We start from the raw sequence: 23,447 nt of genomic DNA, 5'->3' as shown, positions 1-23,447 counted from the left end.
AGTCGAAGTGAGATTGTATAAGGGGTTGTATTAGTCAAAGTTTTCTAGTGGATATCTTCTGGTAATGAAAGGAGAGATGACATATGAGTTGTTAATATCCAAACATCTTTAAATATATATGCATTTTTTTATCACATTTGATTATCATTATTGTTTTTGTAGGTATTGCTGAAACATTTTATGTATTCTTTTAAATACCAAAATCTAGCATACAAAGTGTTTGATAAAATATTTCAACAAAACTGTTTCTGTACATTTAACTTGCATTATTTTCAAAATGTTTCATTAATTTTTAGAAGGTTGTTTTTTCCATTCGATTTATCAATACTGAGAACATTTAAGATCGTGTCATTGCAGTTATTGTAGAAACAAAATATTTTAAAGCGATTTTTCACCGTCTCTATGCATAGAAAATTTATAAAATAACATCGGTCAAGTATTTAACTAAGAAATTAATATCTTTCATGTTTATTTGAAATACACATGAAAATGTCATTTTTCGATTAAATATTTCACAAGGTTAAAAAACAAAATACCGCCCTATGGTTGTTATCTTGACATTATGGTCAAATAAAATATTTTAAAGTGTTTTATGTGATTGAGTGGAACTTTTATATAAAATTAATTTCGAATATATATATATAACAAGTAAAATATTTTTTCGTAAATGAGTTCTTCCTCGAGTTCACAATCTGACGATGAACGTTCCCTCTCCAATCTCGTGATCGTACAATTTCTCACCAACATTTTGATTCATCGTCAAATCGCGTACTTGCTTCAAACGGAAAGAAATAAAGTCGAGAAACTGTCATTGAGGTTCAGAGAGTCAGAGTAAACCAATGGCTCCACACGATCTCCGTCGGCTATTCAAACGGCCGGCAATCTCCGACCAACAACGGCGCCGGGAGCTGTCATTGCAACGTCAGTCTCAAAACCGCCGCGGCGCCCAGAAACAGGCCCGTTGTTTAGCTGATACTGTCCTCTCACTTCAAAATGATGCCGCGGAATTCGAAATAGAACCCGGAATAAAGCCCGAGGGCGGAGAAGGTCTAGAAGTAATAAATGATGTTCGTCAGGCCGCCAAGCTTAGAGGGCCCGATGCCCGAAGATGGTATGCTAAGCAGCTGATGCTTCCCGAGTGGATGATCGACGTTCCTCATCGATTAAACACCGACTGGTACTTCTTTTTCCCCGCATCTTTTCTGGTGCAAAAAGTTTTAAAAAAACTAGTTATTCGGTCTTTTGAATGTTAAAGTTGCTTTAATGATGGCTCAAAGATTTTTATATTGAACCCTTCGAGGGATTGATAACAAATTGTGAGACACTTACCAATCTGAAAGGAAAAAAACTGTAAAGCCCTTTCTTCAATGTTGTGCGAGTTTAATTCATGTCTCGAATTTAAATTTTCTTGTACCTCCATGCACCGGGTCTTGCTCTTTGTATAGGTATGTATTTGCCAGGCCATCTGGAAAACGTTGTTTCGTGGTGTCATCAAATGGAACGACAGTTAGCAGATTGCGTAATGGAACTATGCTGCACCGGTTTCCTTCTGCTCTGCCCAATGGTTCACGGAGCAGCAACAGTTCCCGCTCAGGCCAATCTTATTGTATCCTTGATTGTATATTTCACGAGGTAATGAATGTATTTCTCAGTTTATTTGAGGTACTTGCTTGAATATCTGAAATAACTCTAATTTGTTTGCATGTTGTGTTATGATTTACAGCCTGATCAAACATATTATGTAATTGACCTGGTGTGTTGGGGGGGAATGTCAATGTACGAGTGCACATCTGAGTTCAGATTTTTCTGGTTAAACAGCAAGCTTGTGGAGACATAAGCTTGCAATGGTCCATCTGCACACCATAAATATAGGTCCAGCACGGTTCCCGTTTTCAATTGTGACGAGGACGGTGTTAAAGCAGCTTACACTGGATCAATGCCGTATGCGAAGGATGGAATTTTGTTCTACAATAAGTGAGTTTCCCTTGAAAATTATCTGATTTCAATGAGCATGTACTTAAAATATGATAGGAGCTGTAAATGTTCAAAATTTACGTGTTTCATCTATCAATGTCATAAGAAATGCTTTCCTTTTCCACAAAAATTATGACTATGTTCCCCGACAAACGAACTTCTGAATATATCTGCTGGCCCAGGGTTGAAAAAACTGCCTTTGCTTAAGATTGAGGAGACAGTGAAGAAATTAACTCAAATTAAAAGTTTATTCAGTAAATGAAGTGCCTAGGTTCTCGATGGGAAAGCCTTTAGGTGTAACGTTACATATATTACTGTCAGACTGGATAGAAAATTATTCTACAAGGTTTGTGTTGGTAGAGTTAATGGAATATTTAGGTTTTCAGCTCATGCATTATCACTTGAATACATCTTTGATCCCATTGTATACTTCCCTAACTTTTGAAGCTATGGTATCATAGGGATTCAAATATTGCCTGATTTTGTCTCATATGTGCTTTTTAAATTTCAAGATATTCTTTTCTGGTCTTTATTTAATTGTGGCTGATAAAACTCTTCATCACTCAGAAAATATATGCAGCTATAATTGTTTCTATGATGTTGCAAGAATACCAACTTTTTATCTTTTTCCATGCTTCCAGAGTATGTGAAACAATACTGAGATAAAGATTTAGGCTTGAAACACATTCAAAAATGATTGTTGCATTCGTCATGTATAAGCATTGAATGTTCAATATACTTAGAAATAGTTAAAAACTTTTGGTTCAAATAACTGAGGTAGTTTCACTTTATGAGAGACCTATGAACCTGTGAAATATGATGTGCTTTGATGGGTGAATCTGACTAAAGTCAAACTTTCTTGTTAAACCAAATAGATAGCAACTCAGTGAATCCACGTAAGTAGAGAATGATTTTTTAACACTTATTTTCCTGTGCTTGTGCTCGGCCTTTCTCCATCATTGGATTAAACAAGTCTTTTGACTTCTATCTTCCTCAAATTGTAGCAACTTGCATTAAGATTTACTATATTACACTTCTATAAATGTCATGTAGTTACATGGCACACCTTCCGTTTTTCGCTCTAATTCTTTCCCAGGCTTGCACATTATCAATCAGGAAATACACCATTGGTCCTGGTCTGGAAGGATGATAATTGTAGTCAATATGTTTGTGATACAGATGGTAAAGGACAGGTTCCAGATCAGCAGCAGGTATGTATATTTTTATGCCTAATCACTTTGTTTGCGTTGCAACAAATCACCTGTATTCTAGGACTCACTTCATATTAAGGGAATCGGCTGATCATTATTCTAATGTAGCCTGATTGTAGGCCGTCTTTTCTTGTAACTTTCTATACTGCTGATCAACTGTATATAGTATGCTTATAGTCTCTGATGGTGGTATATGACATTAACATAGATAGCTGGAAGGGGCTAGCATCATAATATATTTGGAGGAATTTTTCTGGGGCTGTTCCGTGCATAATCCGTAAAAATTTATGAAATTTAAATTTGAATGAGTATTTTAAAAAGCATCCCAGTGCACTGGTCCCTGAGGCTGGTCTGCATAGCAATTAGCATGTCAAGGTGATACTGGTTGGTGTTTCTGTTGGGAACATGTTGAGGTGCTTTGGGGTAAACTCCTTTAGGAAGGGTTAAACAAAATTTTCATTGGAAGCTTCAAATAAGCAATTTGACAATTAACTACTGTTGTAAAAGCAGAAGATTGCATAGTATAGGAACATGTGTTTATTGATGATTCAATCAAGAGGTACATCATACACTTATATAAAAATCTAATTTGCCTAACTTCCTTATTTAGTTAAACTGATAAAAACCTAATCTAACAATTTAAATATAAATCTATTATCTTAACAACTAATTAAAGATAAAAATCTTTATCCTTCTACACTCCGCCTCAAGCTGCGTCACATACATTGATCACGCCCAACTTGGATCTTAAGTCTTTAAAATTTGGTCGATGAAGGGCTTTAGTCAAGATATCTGCAAAGTTGCCTTTGAGCAGGAACATATTTGAGGTTGATGGCCCTTTTCTCAAAATTTTCACTTATAAAATGTTGATTCACTTCAATGTGCTTTGTTCGATCACGGTGGACTGAGTTTTTGGCTATACTTATAGCTGTTTGGTTGTCGCACATCTTTTCAACCGGTCTATCATCTTAAAGTTTTAATTAGAGAAGTCTTTTAGCCACATCCCTTCACAAATTCCATGAGTTAACACTCGATATTCTGCCTCGGTGCTGGTTCGTCGTGCCACCACAGATTGCTTCTTACTCCTCTAAGTAACCAGATTTCCCCGCACAAATGTACAATGGCCAGATGTAGAGCGTCTATCAACATGAGAGTTTACCCAATCAGCATCGCTGTACACTATAGTGTTCCTGCTCAAAGATTTTCTAAAAAGCAGTCCTTTGCCTGGAATCCTTTTTAGATATCTCAATACCCGACATACAACTTCCATGTGATCTTCTGTTGGGTTATTCGTGAATTGGTTAAGAACACTTGCAACAAATCTAGTGTCTGGGTTTGTGTGGGAGAAATAGATTAGTTTGCCGACTAATCTTTGATATCTTCTCTTGTCAACTAATGGACACTCTTTTCTCACCCCAATTTCACAAGTTTGTATCCCAACATACCAATTTCGTTTAAGATGTCCAAAACGTACGTTCGTTGTGAGATTGCAATCCCAAGTGAGGATCTAGCAACTTCCATTCCTAAAAAATATTCGGTTCCCAAGATCCTTCATTTCAAATTTTTTCTAAGAGCAAAACTTTGACTAGGGTAATTTCATCACGATCTCCTGCAAGAACAATGTCATTAACATGTACTATCAAGATTGTAATCTTCCCTATTTCCTAGTGTTTGTAGAATAAAGTGTGATCAGATTGAACCCTAGGCTTAACCATGACTTTTCAAAACATTGGTGAATCGAAACCATGCTCGAGGTAATTGTTTCAACCCGTAAAGAGACTTCCTTAATTTGCATACTTTGTTGGCCGTGGATGTCGTTTCAAATCATGGTGTAATATCCATGTAAATCTCTTCCTCGAGGTCCCCGTTGAGGAATGCATTCTTGACGTCCAACTGATACTTAGCAGCAACTAAGATAACTTGGATGGTATTGAGTCTTGCCACATGTGCAAATGTTTCTTGATAATCAATGCCATAATGTTTCAAATCCTGGTGGGATATCCATGTGATTCTCTTCCTCGAGGTCCCCATTGAGGAATGCGTTCTTGACGTCCAACTGGTACAAAGGCCAATCCAAGTTAGTAGCAATTGATAAGAGAATTCGATGGTATTGCTAAAATCAAGCCTTGAAACGTTCTATACTTCCATCTGCCTTTTGTTTAACTGAGAAGATCCATTTGCAGCCCAGTGTCCGTTTTCCTGGATGGAAATCAGTGATATGCCAAGTGTTGTTCTTCTCGAGTGCCTTTATCTTATCAAAGGCAGCATCTTTCCAATTAGGGTCCTGCAAAGCATCTTCTATGAAGCATGGAACTCGAATCTGATCTAATCCAGACACAAAAATGCAGGTGATATTTAATAAGAGATAACATTATGTATAGGATGTTGTGTACATGATCTTACCCTTTTCCTTAATGAATGGGTCTATTATCAGGATCATTATTTTCAAGGGAATCACAATCTGCACCTTGTGTGTTCTCAATAGAGTTTGATGCCGAGGAAGATTCATGAACTTTCTGAATTTGTACAGATCGCTGTTAGTTCTCCTTTTGATGCTTATTCCTCCGAGTGTACACCTGTAATGACTTGTTGTCGATATAGGTTGTCGAGTTTGCAGGTGGTATGGGGTGGATGGGTTCCAACTGTGGTAATGCAGGTGTGATAGGTTCCAAATATTGAGGTTCAAGTTGGGTTGTCACCCCCTGAATCGAGGAAATGGGATAGAAAGGCTCATTTTCAAAGAAAGTGTCATCCAAGGAGGTGTAGAATTTCTTTGCCACTGGGGAGTAACACTTATAACCTTCTTTATTTGGAGAATACCCAAGAAAAATGCACTTAATTACGCATGGGTCAAGTTTGCCTCGAAGGTGAGAATGAACATGGACAAAGACAGAGCACCCAAAAACTTTAGAGTATATCAGAGAACAGACGGGTGGTAGTGTAAGATTCAAGGAGAGTTTGGACAGGTGATTTGTAGTTGAGAATACAAGAAAGAAGGCATTATATTATTAAAATATGTGGCAGTGAGGACGGCATCCCGCTAAAAATGTCTAGTAACATTCTGGGTAAAGAATAAAGATTTGGCCACCTCAAGTAAGTAGTGATTTTTACGTTCTGAAACACGATTCTGTTGGAAACATGATTCTGTTGTGGAGTATCCACACATGAGCTTTGGTGGACTATACCCTGACTTTGAAGGTATGTGCCTAGGATTGAATTGAAGTAATCACAGGCTCGATCAGTTTTCAAAACACAAATGCGGGCTGAAAATTGATTTTGGATCATTGTATTGAAGTTTTGGAATAAGGTGTTGGTTTTAGATTTGTCTTTCATTAAAAACACCCAAGAGAGTCTTGTATGATCATCAACAAATAATAAAAACCAGCGTGAACCCGTAATATTTTTCACATTGCAGGGACCCCATGTATTTCTGTGAATGAGAGAAAATGGTTGTGAAGGCTGGTAAGGTTCCGATGTGAAAGAAGTACATGTATGTTTAGAAGATTGGCAAACATCACAGTGTAGAAAATTAGAACTTTAATTATGGAACAATGAAGGAAAAAATTTCTCGAGATGCACAAAGTTCGGGTGCCCTAAACGATAATGCCACAATAATAAATGTCCTTCTTTAGTTGGAACAGCAGAATTTAAAGAACAAATAGTAATGTGGGATGCTGGTGGTCGCAAGGAAGGCATCTTAAGGAGATACAGCCGGCACAAAAATCAGCATTGACAATCGTCTCCCCCGATACCAAATCCTGAAAAACACTAGAATTGGAGAAAAAAATTAGAGATACACTTCAGAATACTATTGAGTTTACTGGCTGATAGAAGGTTAAGATCAGGGACAAATAAAATGGAATGTGAAGATAAATCCTTAGAAATATGTGCTGATCCAGATTCCATAACCCAAAACTGTAGCACTCGACCCATTTGCAATGCAGACAGCCTGTCTAGTAGTACACGGGCTGTAGGAATGTAAAAGCTCCAAATTTCCAGTCATATGTTGCGAAGCACCTGAGTCAAGTCAACTATCCAATATTTGGATAAAACCTTCTGTGAGATGAAAGCAATAGGAATATTACCTCCATGCGCCACACTGCCTGCGCCAATAAGTGAAGAGTTGTTGGTGGTGTTGGAACTGGCTGAACCAATTACATTTGTGGAGCATCTCCGGTTGTCCTTGCTAAGAGTTGCTGATCCAATGCAGAGGTTTCTGCCATAGCTGAATTGGCACGCTTCGTGCAAGAGGATTTCCAATTAGCAGGTTTCCCATGGATTCTCCAGCATGTTTCCAAGGCATGGTTTTGTTTCTTGCACTTTTCACACCAAAGACGACCTTGATGAGGCTGGTCATTCATGGCAGCAGGGAAAGGATTGCGGACAGAGTAGGGAGAAGGATTCTCAACGAATCCAGAGGAGGAATTGCGATGAGAAACAAGAGCCGATCCTTCTATTGAAAACGAGGCAGTAGATTAAAGGCTCACCATCAGTTTTCTTCATCTCTCTTCGTGTCGAACTTCTGAAAAAGCCTCTTGCAATTCGGGCAAGGGCTTTGTGGCAAGAATCCGACTCTTGACATCATCCAGTTGACTGGTAAGGCCGATAAAAAATATAAAGACCATTTATTTTCAATAATAGACTTGTAACGCCCAACGGGCCTCGTCATCTGGGCACTTCCAATCGGAGACTTCAAATAAGTCCAGTTGCTGCCAGTAGCCTGTAAGGACAGTTTGTTTTAGGCCATGAATGAGGCTTTAGATCTCAAAAGTTCGGCCGTATTCTCCTTGCACAAGTAGGTTTCCTTCGGAGCGTCCCAAATATCGTTTGTGGTAGGATACAACAGGAAGTTTTCACCAACCTCTGTTGTTATGGAATTAATAAGCCACAACATCACCATACTGTTCTCCGATTTCCAGATCTTAAAGCCTGAGTCATCTTTTTCTGGACAGCGGGCGGCGCTGGAAAGGAAATCATCCTTTCCCTTTCCACAGATGTACGTTATCACGGATTGGGACCATTGGAGATAGTTATGCCCATTCAATTTGTGGCAGGTGGTCGGGATGTATGTATTATTAGCAAGGCTTGTCGTGTTCTGAGATGATGGAGCAATAACTCTGGCCGACGACAAAGAAGCCTTCCCGTATTTTGTTATGGATCGGACGAACTGGATCAATTACGTCTCTGATACCATGTTGTAAAAGCAGAAGATTACATAGTATAGGGAACGTTTGTTTTGTTGATAATCCAATCAAGAGGTACGTCATACATTTATATAAAAATCTAATTTGCCTAACTTCTCTATTAAGAGAAACTGATAACAACCTAATATAAAAATTTAAATACAATATATCATTATCCTTCTACAACTATTTTAAAATTGTGTTTTAGCCAATATTAGAATAGTTGGAAGAGTTCAAATAGTTTGTCATCAATCTCAAATGAGTGTCTGTGAAGAACAATTTATTTATGGCGATACTTGGCCAACCTATTAAACTAATTATTTTGCTACGAGCTGCCACTTTAACATCGTCGCTCCTTTGTTAAACTCATCTGGCATTACTTATTTACATTCACGCGATGGTCAATTTATTTGTTTTGACTTGATCTTTCACTTTTATCAAATAATCGGGAACTGTGGAGCTACATGATGGCAAGATGACTGGAATAGACCGAGTATTGTTGTGAGCTTGATCATTCTTTTTTGTTAAATAATCAGGTAGTGTTGGAGCTGCTTGTTGATGGGAGGCTGGCTACATGTGACGAACCTCCTGTTGTTTTGGATGCTTGAACATTGACTTCATACAAAAGGTTTTATAATTTTAGTGCACAAAAATGCTCAATGACATTATTGTAAGATTGCTTTTTCATCAGTTCAAATGAGAAGCCATGACACTACATTTACCTGATCTCAGTAATTGCTTAACGAACCTACTGCGTATGTTAAATATGCATACTTGAATCAAGTTATGGACCTTATCATTAAAGGGATTTTAGAAAATGAATACCATGAGCGATGCCTGTGCATGTTCTAGCACACAACATGAACAAAAATATAAAAATGAGGAAAACAGGTATAAATTTGATTGTATGCTAACTTATGGTTTTCAGACAAGACTGCAGGCTGGCAATCTCCTACGTTTTGCCATTAGTGAAGGAGGATTATGTTTCGCGGATGGAAAGCTAGAGATAGCAGATTTGCACTACCTAGGCAAACCCAACCGTGCACGTGCTTTTGCTGATAGTTACTCCAAGGTAAGTAGGTTGTATTAATTTGCTGTATCTTGTATAAATCCTAACTCATTCATCCAATCAGTAGTTACTCGTTAATTATGTAACATAGTTTTAAGCATATTTTTCTCCATTTTTTATGAAACTCTTTTCTGGATAAAAACAAATACTTGTAGCACGATGATACATTTTTTATGAAGATCTCGATTCAAGATTGAATTTACCTTTATTTATTCGATTTTAAATGCTTGTCTGGCATGTTTGTTTTTTGCTTTATGTGATATTTGAATCTATATCGAATTTGACAAAATATCATAAACGTTGCTGTTGTTTTTTAGGTTATGTTCCAGCACACAGATCGACACAGTCCTCTCAAAATCGAGCATCTTCTTGCATCGATCAGTTTGTCGCACGAAGAGGAAAACAGAACTTCCGACACGGACATGGTTGGTTAAAGATACCTTATGCGTGCTCGCTACTGCTAGCGTGTAGCAGGAGGTGTTCTATTCTTTCACTTGTATATCAGATTATCAGAAAATTAAACTTATCGCATCATGCTTGTCGATTACCTCGAGAAATCGTCTTAATGTATTCCAAAATCATATATGCAGTGTAAAATACAAGATGGATAGAAGTTTATGATGCAATTCAAGATGTCATCTCTTCTGATGACACTGCTGATGAATCTTTTTTTTTTTTTTTTTGCATTTAAGACTTACCAAGCTTGCTTGCTTGCTTTTTGTTTTCATTTTTTGTTTGCAATTTTTTTCTTTCCTTTTTGTTTTTCTTTTAATTTTTTTTATTTGGTTTCTTGTGGTTTCTTCTTCTTTTACAAGCTTGCTTTCTTACGTTCATCTATCCCTGCTATGCATAAATAGATAAAAATAGAAACTAAATCCCTTTGCCTCCATCTACCATTTTTCCATCAATTATACCCAATGAGTCAATGACCACTTAATTATAATTTTATTATCAAATGCATCATTTATCCTAAAAAGCTGAAGTGGTTCACGACTTTAGTGTCGGTTAATCAGATTTGGAGGCAAAGTTAAATCAGTCTGAATAAATATATTTACGGCTTATGTTGAGATCGAAAAATTGGTTTAGAATGTGAATAAATAATCTCAAAAAATTCGGGGCATAACTCGGTTGGATTAGCAACACATAATAGAAATTATTGTCAGTTGGGTATCAATAAACCAATAGTTGAGTACTGTGAGGGAAAAGCTTATTGAACTAGTCTGAACAGAAAAAACAACAATACTAGTGAACAATTATGCTACAAACCTGTAAGCAAAAATAAGGTAACTAAAAATGTAAATTCATAAATATGTTTGTGGATGTTCGAAAATTTGAATAACTATTACGTCACATCTTCTTCCTTCCAGGAAAGATTTCCACTAAAGAACTTTGATAATTACAACTATTTGCAACTACCCACTTCAGCAGAACTTACCACTACCTTACCGAAACGTTTAGTATGCTCACAACTTAATCAAGATTATAAAGTAAGACTTCTTATTGTCAATTGCAAGAATTTTGCAATTAAAGACTCTAAGCACAAATGATCATTAATAACCATAATATGAAAATTTAGTGTATGCTTGAATAACTGTTCGATCAGTCAGGCTCTCAGAAAATTCACTTGATAAAGATTTGAAGATTAGAGGATTATATAGTTTCGAGAGTCTACTCAACTGATCTATTTATAAACAACTCGTATAATTTGGTTAGTTCACATGGACTCTGACATTCTAACAGACCGATAAAGTTGTTATGAAGATTTTATCCGATGTCAGCTTGGTTATGCTCTTCAAGGAATATTCTGAAAATCTTCAGAGAATGTTCGTCGAATAGTCTGACTCATTTAATAATGAAGACTAATCAGTGATCTTTTATCAATAGCTCTTTCTATAAGTTAGCTTCCATCAGTTATACTTAGAAATCGGTCGGGCTTCTAAAAAATCAGTTTTGCTTCTGCAAATTTTTAACTCATGAATGATCAGTTTCCCTCGTGAATTTAGTTCGACTAGGCTCTGTAAGTTTTCTTTAAATCAATAGCCTTGTTAATTCATGCAAACTTAATTGATTCACCGACCCATAATTTTATTTGCTAGATAAATAAATACATCAATACTTTATCGTTCAATGCATCTTATGTCAATTGTTTTGTTATGAACTAAGAGCAACTCCAACACAGCGCTATTTTGGTGATGGGAAGTGAGCTCCAAAATAACGCCCCTGCTTATGGTGTAATTTTTTTTTTAAAAAAAATTATTTAGTTCTTAGTTACTATAAATAATTAATAAATATTTTAATTTGATAGATAATAATGTCTAATTCATGATTTCAATTTGAAAATTAAATATTCAAACATATAAATTTAATTATAATTATATTATTAAATTTTATAAATAGATGTTAATTTTTAATTTATTTCAAGTATTATAAATAATTAAATTAAATTAACAATCATAGTTATATCATTAAATTTATAAATGAATATAAAATAAGGATAATAATTAATGTATGTAAAATAAAAAGAAACATTTAGAGAATATTCTTTTAGGTTTTAGGCGTAAGATTTGAAGTAAATGAATTAAAGATGAATATTATATTTAATGCATAAATTACACTATTTTAATACATAATTTGCACTAAAATAAATTTCTCTGTGGCAGATATCCTAAAAGAAATTGTCCCCACAACCTGCCTTGTTAGGCTTTCATTCCAGATATTTTACTCTCAGCACTTTGCTTCAATCCAACATATTTTATTATTTAAAAATCATTTTATATTATCATAGAACACCATTATCAGATAATTTTGATACACAAATTGACATATACATTAAAAATTACCTTCCCTCAAACAAAAAGAAACATCATATTTCCGAAAATATGTTTCCAATATTTTTTCACCAAAACATATAGAAACTGAATCCCAGCAAGCCAGGCCATTTTATGTCCTGTTGTAGGTATCATTAATTCAAGTTGCCAACGTTGTTGATGCACAGCCATCATGAACACATGCTAAAACATCTCTGTAGTCTCTGGAGATGGTGAAAGAATCGTAAACCTTTCCATCGCTGCTCTTCTTGTATTCGAAAAGAAGGGACGAATGATTAAACGCAGTCAGCTTGACGAATCCCCAGTCGTAATCCTTATAAACACTCCAACTCGTGTTAACTGAACTGAATTCTGATAAATGGGCTCCTCCACCACCCACCACAACATGTATCGTACCATTCACTATGCCTGAATAGTTGGACTTTTCGGGGTTCACACATTGGTTCTGCATCAAGGAAAGAAAAGTTGAAGTGTTAATACATGTTAATACCGGAGATTATGTCCCTATACTGCAATACAGGTTTTGACAAGCTTGGCACTTTAGGATGTGGTGCAATTAGATCAGTGCTTAGTGATTGGAACTGGTTAGCATATTTTCTTCCACACACAGGAGTCCATGGAGAACCTAAAAGAACTATTGGAGTCCTTTGCGGAGATGCCAAAATTATCAGTCTTCTATATCGCAAAATGAAATAACCAAAGTCCTGAACAAAGGCGTTCACATATAAATCTTCCTAAAATTAGAATTATATCTCCTCTCCAGAAGCACAAAAATCAACTGAATTATTTTGCTCCCCATCCCCAAGTGATGTGTCTATAGATTACGTCTGCAGAGGATCTGAGCTATTAGCAAACAGCTTGGTCAAGATGAAGCTCAAGTTGCACCTTGATTCGAGCTCAACAAGTTTTAAGTACTTGAGCTCGAGTTTAATTTTTTTAATACTATTTGAGTTTATCATTTTATCTTCGTTTAAAAAGAAAGTGCTGCCTGTTATGAAGTCTACGAAAATAAAATGAAATTTGTCCTTCATCTACTACCATAACTCAAGTTGGAGTTTGAGTTGTTTGCAAAACACTATGTTAATCTGATGTAAATCACACAGATAAAAATCATAATTAGAAAGTGTTATATAAAAAAAGGGCATTCCATAGGTTTGAATCATTTCCACCAACCAATACTTTTCAAATAAAAACAGTAAAATAAAAATTAGTTTGCTTCTACAACATTATAAGCGTATAAATGAGAATTTAGCCCAACTTCAGGTGATTTCATAATTCAAACACCACAACAGGTAATTGTATTCTGTTCTAGCCTACGAAAAGACATATCAATGGTTTGACTGGATCTGAGAGGTCTGATTTCCTTTTTTTATCTTATAAACTTTAACCTGGTTTTAGGGTATCGTTTCAGATTTTATCTAATCATATTGATACAAAATAAAATCAAATCATTGAACCAGCTAAACACAAGAAGTAATTTTGTTTTTACAATATTTTTTTAGAAATATACAATTTTTTTTAAAAAGAGTATAGAAAAGACGTCTAAAAACCAAGACTTTTCTTATTTAATACTACGTAATCGTGTTGGTCCATCATCTAATTATCTGAATAAAAAGCCCCACCAGATAACTAACTTGGCTTAATTGGTTTCGGTCTGGTTTTGGTTTATAGCTATACCTAGGGGGATCAATGTAATTTACACATATTGCAATGATACTTGTATAAAATAGTTTAAGATACTATAAGAACCATTATCATGCAGAAACTAACAAAATTTTACCTGATATATCGGGCAAGTCCTCTCGTAATTGTGGACATGGCCATAAAATGCAATGTCCACCTTGTATTTCTGCCACAGCCTCTGCAGGCTTTCCCTTCCCATAGGTTCTTCAAACGAACCTTCTAAGCCATAATACTTGTCCGAAGAATAACCAAGAACTCGATGAGCAGAAAAAATTAACCAAGGTTGCTTTCTTCGATCTACTGATGCAAGGCAGTGCTCAAGGAACCTGTACTGCTCGGATCCTTCTCTCCAATCGTGCTCACTATCTGCTATGCAGAAGTGAAACATACCATAATCTGTCGAGTACCTGATATGAGCAAGTTTATAAAATTGTAACATTAGATTTAACTTTGAAAAATTAGCAAATGGATGAAACTTGTCTTAATAAAAGGAAGGTTCCAATCCAGACACTTGTAATTTTCAACTTCTTATGAAATACGGCGAACATAAATGTTTATCTTCAATAAGCTTGTTACTTACAGGCCGTAACTTCATGCCAATAAACAAATAATCGATCCATCCCATTTGTAATTATCTTTCATAAAATATACTTGCAACACATTTTCATGTCTACTAATATAATCAATCCTTGTAATTTAACCTTTTATGTATCACTAGTTTTGAGGAGCAGTCATTGTTCTGTTATAGAGCAATGAAAATCATGGGGCATAGGCTGCTTTATCTATCATCTATTATTATTAAAGTGTGAGTTTTCATTGTTTGTTTACTAAATTGCCCTGATGCCTTATATTTGTCTTTTGGTATGCCTTGTGTTTGTCTTTGAGTATCACTATTATTATTTTGTCATTTGCCTATTCAATTTTGACTTTTCTTCAGTTTAATTCCAAAGTTACATATCGAGTTTCAATCTTGGCATCACCACTCTCTTTGTTAGCATCCACTAATTCGAAACTTAATTTGAAAGTTGTCATTCGCAACTATGACTTTTCTTCATTATTATTTATTTTTGGTTAAGGTTAGATCTCGAGTTTCAATCTTGGCATCGCCACTCTATTTGTCAACATCCACTAATTCGAAACTTAATTTGAAAGTCATATTTCGACCCGAACATTTTCGGGATGCCACAATAACTAACGAATGACAAGTGTTTTTCTTTGTATGAAACCTATTTCAATGAAAACTAGACGAGTCAATCCACTTGCACGTATTTCTTTTCCTACTACAACATACTTTTATAATTTTGTTATTTTTCGAATATTTAACTTTGAATTTTCTTCTTTATTTGTTTTTGGTTAAACTATTTGATTCCATAATTACATCTCGAATCTCAATGTTCAAATTTTTTTATTATATTTTAAATTTTGAAAAATTGGAAGTTTTCCCACTTCAACTATGTTAAAAAAACAATCGGATTTAAATAATGCGTGCTTTCAATTTACACATTTAACTTTAATAAATTTTTGTAGATGATGATCATTTTTTTCATTCTCATGTGAATGTGTTGAGCTTTTTTTGAGTCAAATGAGTTAATGTACTAACGAGATCATGTTAGTCGTAATCTAATGTATATTACTTTGATTGAACTATGTATAAGTAATGTGTGTTCTTCAATTTTTATTCATCTACTTATTTGTTTGGTACATAGATTTTTATATTAGTAACGATAGATTTAACTTTTTTTTACAAAAATTGAATCAGGAAGTTGCATTCATATGCATTAGATTTGTCATATTTCTCATAAATAATAAATTTATCTCTAATATATATGTCTTCTTATTATTTTAGTTTGTGTATTTTGTTAAAATGTTCATGAATTCAATATTTAATATTGTCCTTTCGAGTCAATTGAAATATAATGTTATTTAAATTAAAACATATTCATGGTAAATTATTTATCACAAAATTTTCAATTTTCGTAAATCTGATTATAATTATATCTATTACTTCATTTCACAATATTTTTAATTAATTAGCAGTAAAATTTTAATTGTACGTGATATTTTATCAACAAAAATTTGTTTGGTTTTTTTATGCAACTACAATGCATGTTCTTATTATTCTTATAAAGTAGGTATATTCGACCATGTTTTTTTCATTTTATAATAATTTCATTTGATGATTCGGGTACTTTGAACTGGTTTTTTGTCAATCAATACATATTATTCAATGTGAAATAGTATGGTCTCTTCATTTTTTCCGAACAATTAAACTTTATATAACATGTGTTCAGATTATTTTCCCTCCGATATTGAATATGTAAATTGTTTAATTTATTTTTAATTATCACTGTATTAAGTTGATATTATTTAAAAAAACTTTATATGACTATGATTTCTCTATGTTTTAACTTTTTTTTAGATTTCAAATCAGAGTTTTTCATTCAAATGGAAGTGTATATATAATGACTATCTTTTATTATTATTGAAAAATTATACATTGGAGTGGAATATTGAGTTGTCAATTAATATATTTTTAATATCATTGATTCGATGAAAATGATGAAAAGATGTGATGTAACCATGATTTTTAAAAAAAAATAAAAATATGGTTATTTCTTGATTCTTAATTATCTTAATTCCTTTCTTTTTCCACTCATTTGTTTTGAAACATGAATGTAAATCAAAGTTCATACCCATGAATAATTAGACTATGACATCGAAGTGAATGTCATTTCTTAAAAATACAAACTATACAAGTAAAAAATTTAATTTATATTTTAGATTTGCTATATAGATATGTCCTCATTTCTTTCACCTTTTATTATTTGTAGACATTATAAAATGGACTTATATCCTCTGATTTTAAATAATTGATTCATATGTTTCAATTATGATGATTTATTATTTATTCATTGAAACTTTTATTATTTTGCGACATAATTATCCAACACATTTGAAGGAAAAACTTAAATTACCATTATTTGATTCAGAGGGCTGCGTAACCTAAAATATAAGGCAACATACACAAGTTTTGAGGTTGTAGTTTTTTTCATTCGTCTTGTGAAAGAATAATCTGGAAATAACAGATTTTTTTGTGGAATATATAAATATATTGGGACATGAAATAAATGAGAACAATGTGAGTGCAATATGAGACTGAAATTTTTTAATGATTGTAAATTTTTTGCATGTGTCCAATTAAGAAGGTTGAAAATTTATTGAAGTATGAATTTAATTCATTAACAGGAAAAATATATGTTTAAATATAAAAAGAACCTTAGAGAACGAAACAAGAAATATCACAAGTTTCATTTCAAATTAGACCAATTAATTACTAAGAATAATGATGTGTTGTCAATGGTGGTGAAAGATGTGAAGAAACCAAGTGAGATTTAAAAAAAAGAGAGAGAATAAAATGAAGTAAGACCCGAAGTGTGAACTACTCAAATAAACAAAATAAGAAGGTCATAAGAAAAAATAAGGCGAGCATCAAAGAAATTAATCAACATCAAATTCGATGATGAAAAAAATGGAAATAAGATATGATGATGAGATTGCTGAATTTAATCGAACAAAGAAGTAAGAAAAATAGAAAAAAGATGAAAAATATATGGAATTATTCAAAAATCAAACAAGAAAAAAATTGGATAAATTAAATCATAATTGTTTGAAATGATATATAAATTGTGATCCTCTAAGCAAATTTTTACTCTAATTTTTTCTACACTCATGACTCACCATTATTTTGGAAGAAGAAAATGATGATATAGTTGAGAAAGATGAAGAAGAATTTAATGATTTAGATATTTGAAGTTTTTTTTTGGTAATAAACTAAGAATTGCTGACTTACTAATGAAGTTTAGATGATTAAAGTTTTTTCTGATTATGATTCATGCTACATTATCTATTAATGAATTTTTATTTATAAAGTTTGCTATCTTTGTGAAAAATATTTAATTTATGTAATGTTATAGATTTCAAATATAAATATATTTATATATATTGAATTTTAAAATTTAAGTCAAACGCGCTTTACTTTGATAAAGCGTGCGCTTCGCCTTGCGTCTTGTGCTTCAGGCTCCAGAGTACTCTAGCGCTTTAGTGTGCCTTGCGCCCTAAATAACTATGGGTGGAGAGTAGCAAGCACAGATAATGTATGTTTATATCATATTGAAGTTGACGGAAATCCCAAGTTGAAGTCTCAGGTGGTACATTATGCTAGTTATATCGAAGATATTTTAAATCTTGTGTCCTTAATCCATCCACTCTATTTGTTGGTGTCCATCTTTCTGTAATAATCCTTGTGATTGCAAAGTTATGTTTAAACTGTCTGCATTGGTACTTGTATTAGAAGAATTAGTTTCTATCAAATTCATCAAATGAATAGTCATTGTTCAGCCCAACAAACACTACAGAATTTTCGCTCAACCAGGCAAAATTATGAAAGAATTCAACTCACCAAAATTTGGCTCTATTCTCTGCAGGAACATAGAACATCGTCTCAGCCAAAACACCACATTCTCCTCCAGAGTCCCTGGTGTCATAAAATGACCCTGTCCCAGGCCAGTCGCGCTCGTGGTTTCCACTATCATACCACAATTAAATCAAATTTTATTTAAAAAAAACAAAAAGTAATAAACGATTCTTGTATGACCAATCAAATGAACAAAACCTTGCAATCATATATGGCACAGTTGATGCTATAGGTTCCACCTGTGCTGTGAACTGGTCCCATTGTGAAATATAGCCATTCGCATATGCGATATCTCCTATATGGAAAACTATGTCAAAGTTACCAAGATCTTTAATGAGCTGGTCCGTTGTAATCAAAGCGCCAGGCTGATAATTGCTATACTCATTTGAACCATCACGCTCTGCCTGAAAGCAATGCAGTGATTGACCCAAAAAATAATTTAAATTAAAAGATTGTTAAGAGTTTAGGGATCGCTTAGGGTATTTGCTTTCCATTAAGGATCAAGGATGCAAACCATATTGGGTCCGCAAGTGATGAAAACCATACCTGTGGAAAGACTGGTAATGTTTTCTCTTCTTAAATTTTCTAACATCAATCATAGGGAAAATAATGCACGTTAATTTCAGACACCTACTCCGTACCTTTCCCATGTCACCAAATATTATGACCCGCTGCAAAGAGTCTTGCCCTGGATATGGCGAAGACCTGAATGAATACGTCTTGCTCCAAATACAAGAACCATTGGATAAGAGGTGACCCATCTTGTATGTGTATCTGCAGAACACAGTGCGGTTACAAAATAGTGTACATGTTTGTTTGCAACAATTCAGGTCAGGGTGGTGGAATTAATTCTGCCAAAACATAACCTTTTCGGAACTTACATAGTATTTGGCCACAAATCTTTTAGAAAACTAGTATGTATAAAACCAGGATCACGCCAACCAACTGTTCGCGCAGGTGAGCCTATCAGCCATTGCAAAGATTTTTGTCAGTTACCATCATTCATGTTCAATTTATTTGCATTATATCTGTAATCACAGTACACTGTATAGTTATACATGTAAATCTTAAAATTTAAAAGAACAATATTAAAATAGTAAATTTCTTCTACTTTTGGACATATACAAGAGTTGGAACTCGATATCATTGCCGGAAAAATGGACGCACTTCTAGCTTGTAGTCTAATATTGACATTGCTGATGAGTGAGTGAACTCCCAAATATAGTTCAAAATACGATGTAAATGGAGAAATAGAGAAGTAAACTGAATATCGATTTTGAAACCACATGAAAGATATGTCCAGCACACAATTCAAAACGCAAATTTTTTTTTTCAAAAAAAACTACTAAATAGACAAGTAGATAGAATATCGATTTTCGAACCACATGAAAGATATGTTGAGCAATGTGTGCTAGGAATTTTGGAACAATTATCACCAATAGAATCATAGATTAATTGAACAAAATAAGAAGGTAATAAATAGTTATCAGTGTAACTCATTGCATGAATATATCATACCACACATGCTGCTTCTATCAAAAGTCAAAGTCCCGGCTGGTGACCGCTTATTTTTATGCCCCTTGCTAACCCACTGCACAAAAGGCGTCGCTTCATCTATATTGTACCCACTAGTCCATGTCACTGTCATCTGCACAGTACAACACGGAACTGACATTTGATTTCATCACGAAATGGAGACAAAGAACAAGTAAAATTCCAGTAGATATGATACTACAACTAGCAGAGCAAGAAAACATGGAAATTAAGGCAAACTTTTAGCTTGCTATTTTGAAAAGACTTGTCACAACGATGTGACAGCCTAGAAACACAAACTCTTGAAAGAATATCCAAAACCCGTAATTATAGAAGACTTACCTCGTTCCAAGACTTTCCTTGAGCAAGTCGAGGATAAAGTGGTGCTTTAGGATTCATGAAAGATATGGAATTTGATACCGCCACTATTTTTGGCTGCAACGATGTAAAGATTTTGCATTAGACAGGTATAGGAGATATGGTAGAAATAGACATAATATATACATTTTGAGAATTGCTTCAACTTGGCAATTGAATATTCAATACTGTATCTTTAATCACAGACCTATAAATGTTAAACATATAAGAAGTGCCAAGACATACCAGCTAGATACACCTTAAATTTAACTGCAAACAAATTATTAAAAATTCAAAGAAGAGTAACTTAAGATACATTTGATAACCCGCCTCCAAACAACGCAAAGGAGAAGTCTGCTCGCTGATTGATTAACTGGAACTTCACTGAAGACTTCCCAGTCTTTGTATAGTCAGAATTGGAGAAGTTTGCGAATTGGTACTGTAACATTAACAAGCATCCTATCATGCATCAGTACGAATTGATCATAAAGCAGTGGTGGAGGGAAAGGTGGCCAACAGGGGGGCAAACTTTTCAAATTTTTTAGCGTTTAGTTTCATCCCCTCTACTTGACATTGTGGCTCCACCACTTGTATAGTTACTCATATTTTTGAGTTCCCACTAAAATGACTCGTATACTTACACACCTTTATTGGGGCAGTACAAATATACGGGACTTGTTCCCGTGGGTCGTTTTCTACGTAACAGTCTGATCCACTGATTAGCCAACATTCAACTTATCAGTGAAGCAAGAAAAGATCTAAAAACAAACATCCGCATAAAAAATAATTAAGCAGAAATTTTTGAGTGGATGCTTGAAAAGCTACAGAAGTGTAGGTATTACTTGAATTTTCCAGGAGAAAAAACACCAATCCAATCATCATTTGATGGATCTTCATTTTCAAAATCCACCACAACCCATTCAGTATCTTGACCCTGCAATCAACACATCACAATCATAACAATCATTGTATTTTAAACACTGAGTGAAATGACCTCTGTAATATTCGAAAACAACTTAAAGCACACTCATATGAAGCATAAAACACTCTATAACATTAAACATGTTCATTAAAACCTGTCTTCTTTGTCTGGGCATTTTCTGCTCGCCCTTGTCATTTTAAAAATTTGTAACACTCACAATAACTCAAAGTCAGTCTTCAGCCCATTATAATTGAAGATTACTTTCTGATAAATTATAAAGAAATCTAAAGAAACTCTATTTGAATGAATAGTTACCTTCTCATCACTAATGCCAATTAACAAAGCAACAATCATCAATATTCAAAGAATAGGCGCGTTCAAGTCATCGTGTGAGGGTAGAAAGAGTAAAAAAAAACATGAAACTTTTAGCAACATATTTAAAGGTTTAGTAGCTGACTTCTTTTCATTTTTTTTGTATATATTTTAAACTAATGCTTAGTCAAATGCACTTCAACATTTCCAATACCAAAAGTGGTCGAGAAAAAACACATCCAGATCATGTAGTTAAGTAACTTCAAACCATAAAAAGCTGATCAAACAGTTCGAATATCAGAGAAAAAAATCCAATCAAACGAATCACGCAATGAACACCAAGTTTCTTGACTACCTCAAGTCCAAGAACGTAAGGCTTTGCTTTAACAGACGCCGAATCACTGAGAGCCAGAGTGGCTTTATGAATAGCTATCTTTGATAAAGGCTGCTCATTATCAGTCCCAGAACAAGCAACAATAGTAGCTTCATTCAGCCTCAACAGCACCGCCAACATAAGAGCCGCCACAGCCAACCAAAAGTGGTTCTTCTTCTCCATCCGTAAAACGTTTTCACCAATATGAAAGGAAACCCAACTAAGAATGAAAGGAAAAGCAAGAGAACATTCGACCAGTAGGATTTCCCTCGAACGATTCGATCATTTACTCTTCCAAGATTGTCAGTTGGGAAAGTCAAAGGATCACCCAGAGATCGTTGCCGGAATTCCAGTAAAGATTCCCCACATATTCCACTTCAGTAGTCCAGTCCTGAGGGTGAAATATAGGACAATTCATCCATTTTTAACCCTCTAATCATTTTAATTGGTAAACCAACCATGGAAAGTTTCAATGTAATTTCCGTTAAAATTGTCCTTACTCTGCTCAAATCTTGTAAACCAACCATTGAAAGTTTCAATGTAATTTCCGTCAAAATTGTCCTTACTCTGCTCAAATCTAATAACTCATTCCCTCCTAAGCCCATCATTCCTGTGTGTCTCCCCGTTCCTTTTTCTAAATTTTTTCCCATATTCTTGATTAGGTATGTAAACGAACCAAATCGTTTGTGGGCTATTCGAAGCTCGATTCGATAAAAGCTCGTTTGAGTTCATTTAATGAGACTCGTTAAGATAAACAAACCAAACTCAAGATTTACAGTATTCGGCTCATTAGCTCGTGAACATGTTTGTTGGTAAGTTCATGAGTAATCTTTTAGATGAAAAAAATAATTTTGGTATTTGATTTATTGATTTTGAATATTATTTATGAAATATATAGAAAAATCTATTAAATTTATTTATTATAATAAATTTACAAATTTTAATAAGAATAATATATTTTTATATATATATATAATTTACTTTTTAATTAATTTAATGAAAATTTAAATGTATAATTCATATTTATTAAGTTTGTTTAGGCTCGATAAAGGCTTGAATAAACTCGTGAGCCATGCATATATTCGTTAAATAAAGCTCGAGCTCGGCTCGATTATAAACGAACCAAGCTCAAACATTCAAGAGTTCGGCTTGGCTCGACTCGATTACATCCCTATTCTTGATTATCATCTTTCTTATGTATTTATTTGTTTATTTTGATTATTTATGATATTTTTGTTCCTTTGTCTACAAACCACGTGAAAGAGTAAAACCTAAGAGCACGTGACTTGCCAACACTTATCCGTCCCATCATATTTATTTATTTATTTTATTTATTTTTATATAAGACCAATTACTAACTTATCGACGATTTCAGTTGAAAATAAATATAGCAAGCGAACTAAGTCAAGTTGTAATAGATAGACGATGAATCCAAATATCGATCCCACATAGACTAATATTTAATTACTAAACTTTTTATCACTTAACTTAAGTTAGACAAAATAAATAAAAAGATGATATGTGAATT

General features: G+C 34.0%; 1 protein-coding gene and 1 pseudogene across 1 annotated transcript; one reads left to right on the top strand and one right to left on the bottom strand.

Moving 5' to 3' along the window:
- Positions 1 to 661: 661 nt before the first annotated feature.
- Positions 662 to 10,101, top strand: LOC142526654 (uncharacterized; annotated as a pseudogene).
- Positions 10,102 to 12,262: 2,161 nt separating this feature from the next.
- Positions 12,263 to 22,417, bottom strand: LOC142526457 (putative inactive purple acid phosphatase 27). Its single transcript, XM_075630870.1, has 12 exons — positions 21,902 to 22,417; positions 21,155 to 21,246; positions 20,958 to 21,027; positions 20,629 to 20,751; positions 20,298 to 20,390; positions 19,941 to 20,070; positions 19,304 to 19,385; positions 19,064 to 19,196; positions 18,621 to 18,826; positions 18,408 to 18,533; positions 14,046 to 14,355; positions 12,263 to 12,710 (listed from the first exon to the last, which is right to left on the bottom strand). The coding sequence occupies exons 1-12, from the start codon at positions 22,100 to 22,102 to the stop codon at positions 12,405 to 12,407; spliced, it is 1,872 nt and encodes a 623-aa protein (XP_075486985.1). The 5' UTR covers positions 22,103 to 22,417; the 3' UTR covers positions 12,263 to 12,404.
- Between the last annotated feature and the right edge of the window lie 1,030 nt (positions 22,418 to 23,447).

This window comes from Primulina tabacum, chromosome 15, assembly GCF_025594145.1.
Source record: "Primulina tabacum isolate GXHZ01 chromosome 15, ASM2559414v2, whole genome shotgun sequence".
Lineage (NCBI taxonomy): Eukaryota > Viridiplantae > Streptophyta > Magnoliopsida > Lamiales > Gesneriaceae > Primulina > Primulina tabacum.
The sequence above is the reverse complement of the archived record's forward strand: the minus strand, read 5'-3'. Positions and strand labels throughout refer to the sequence as shown.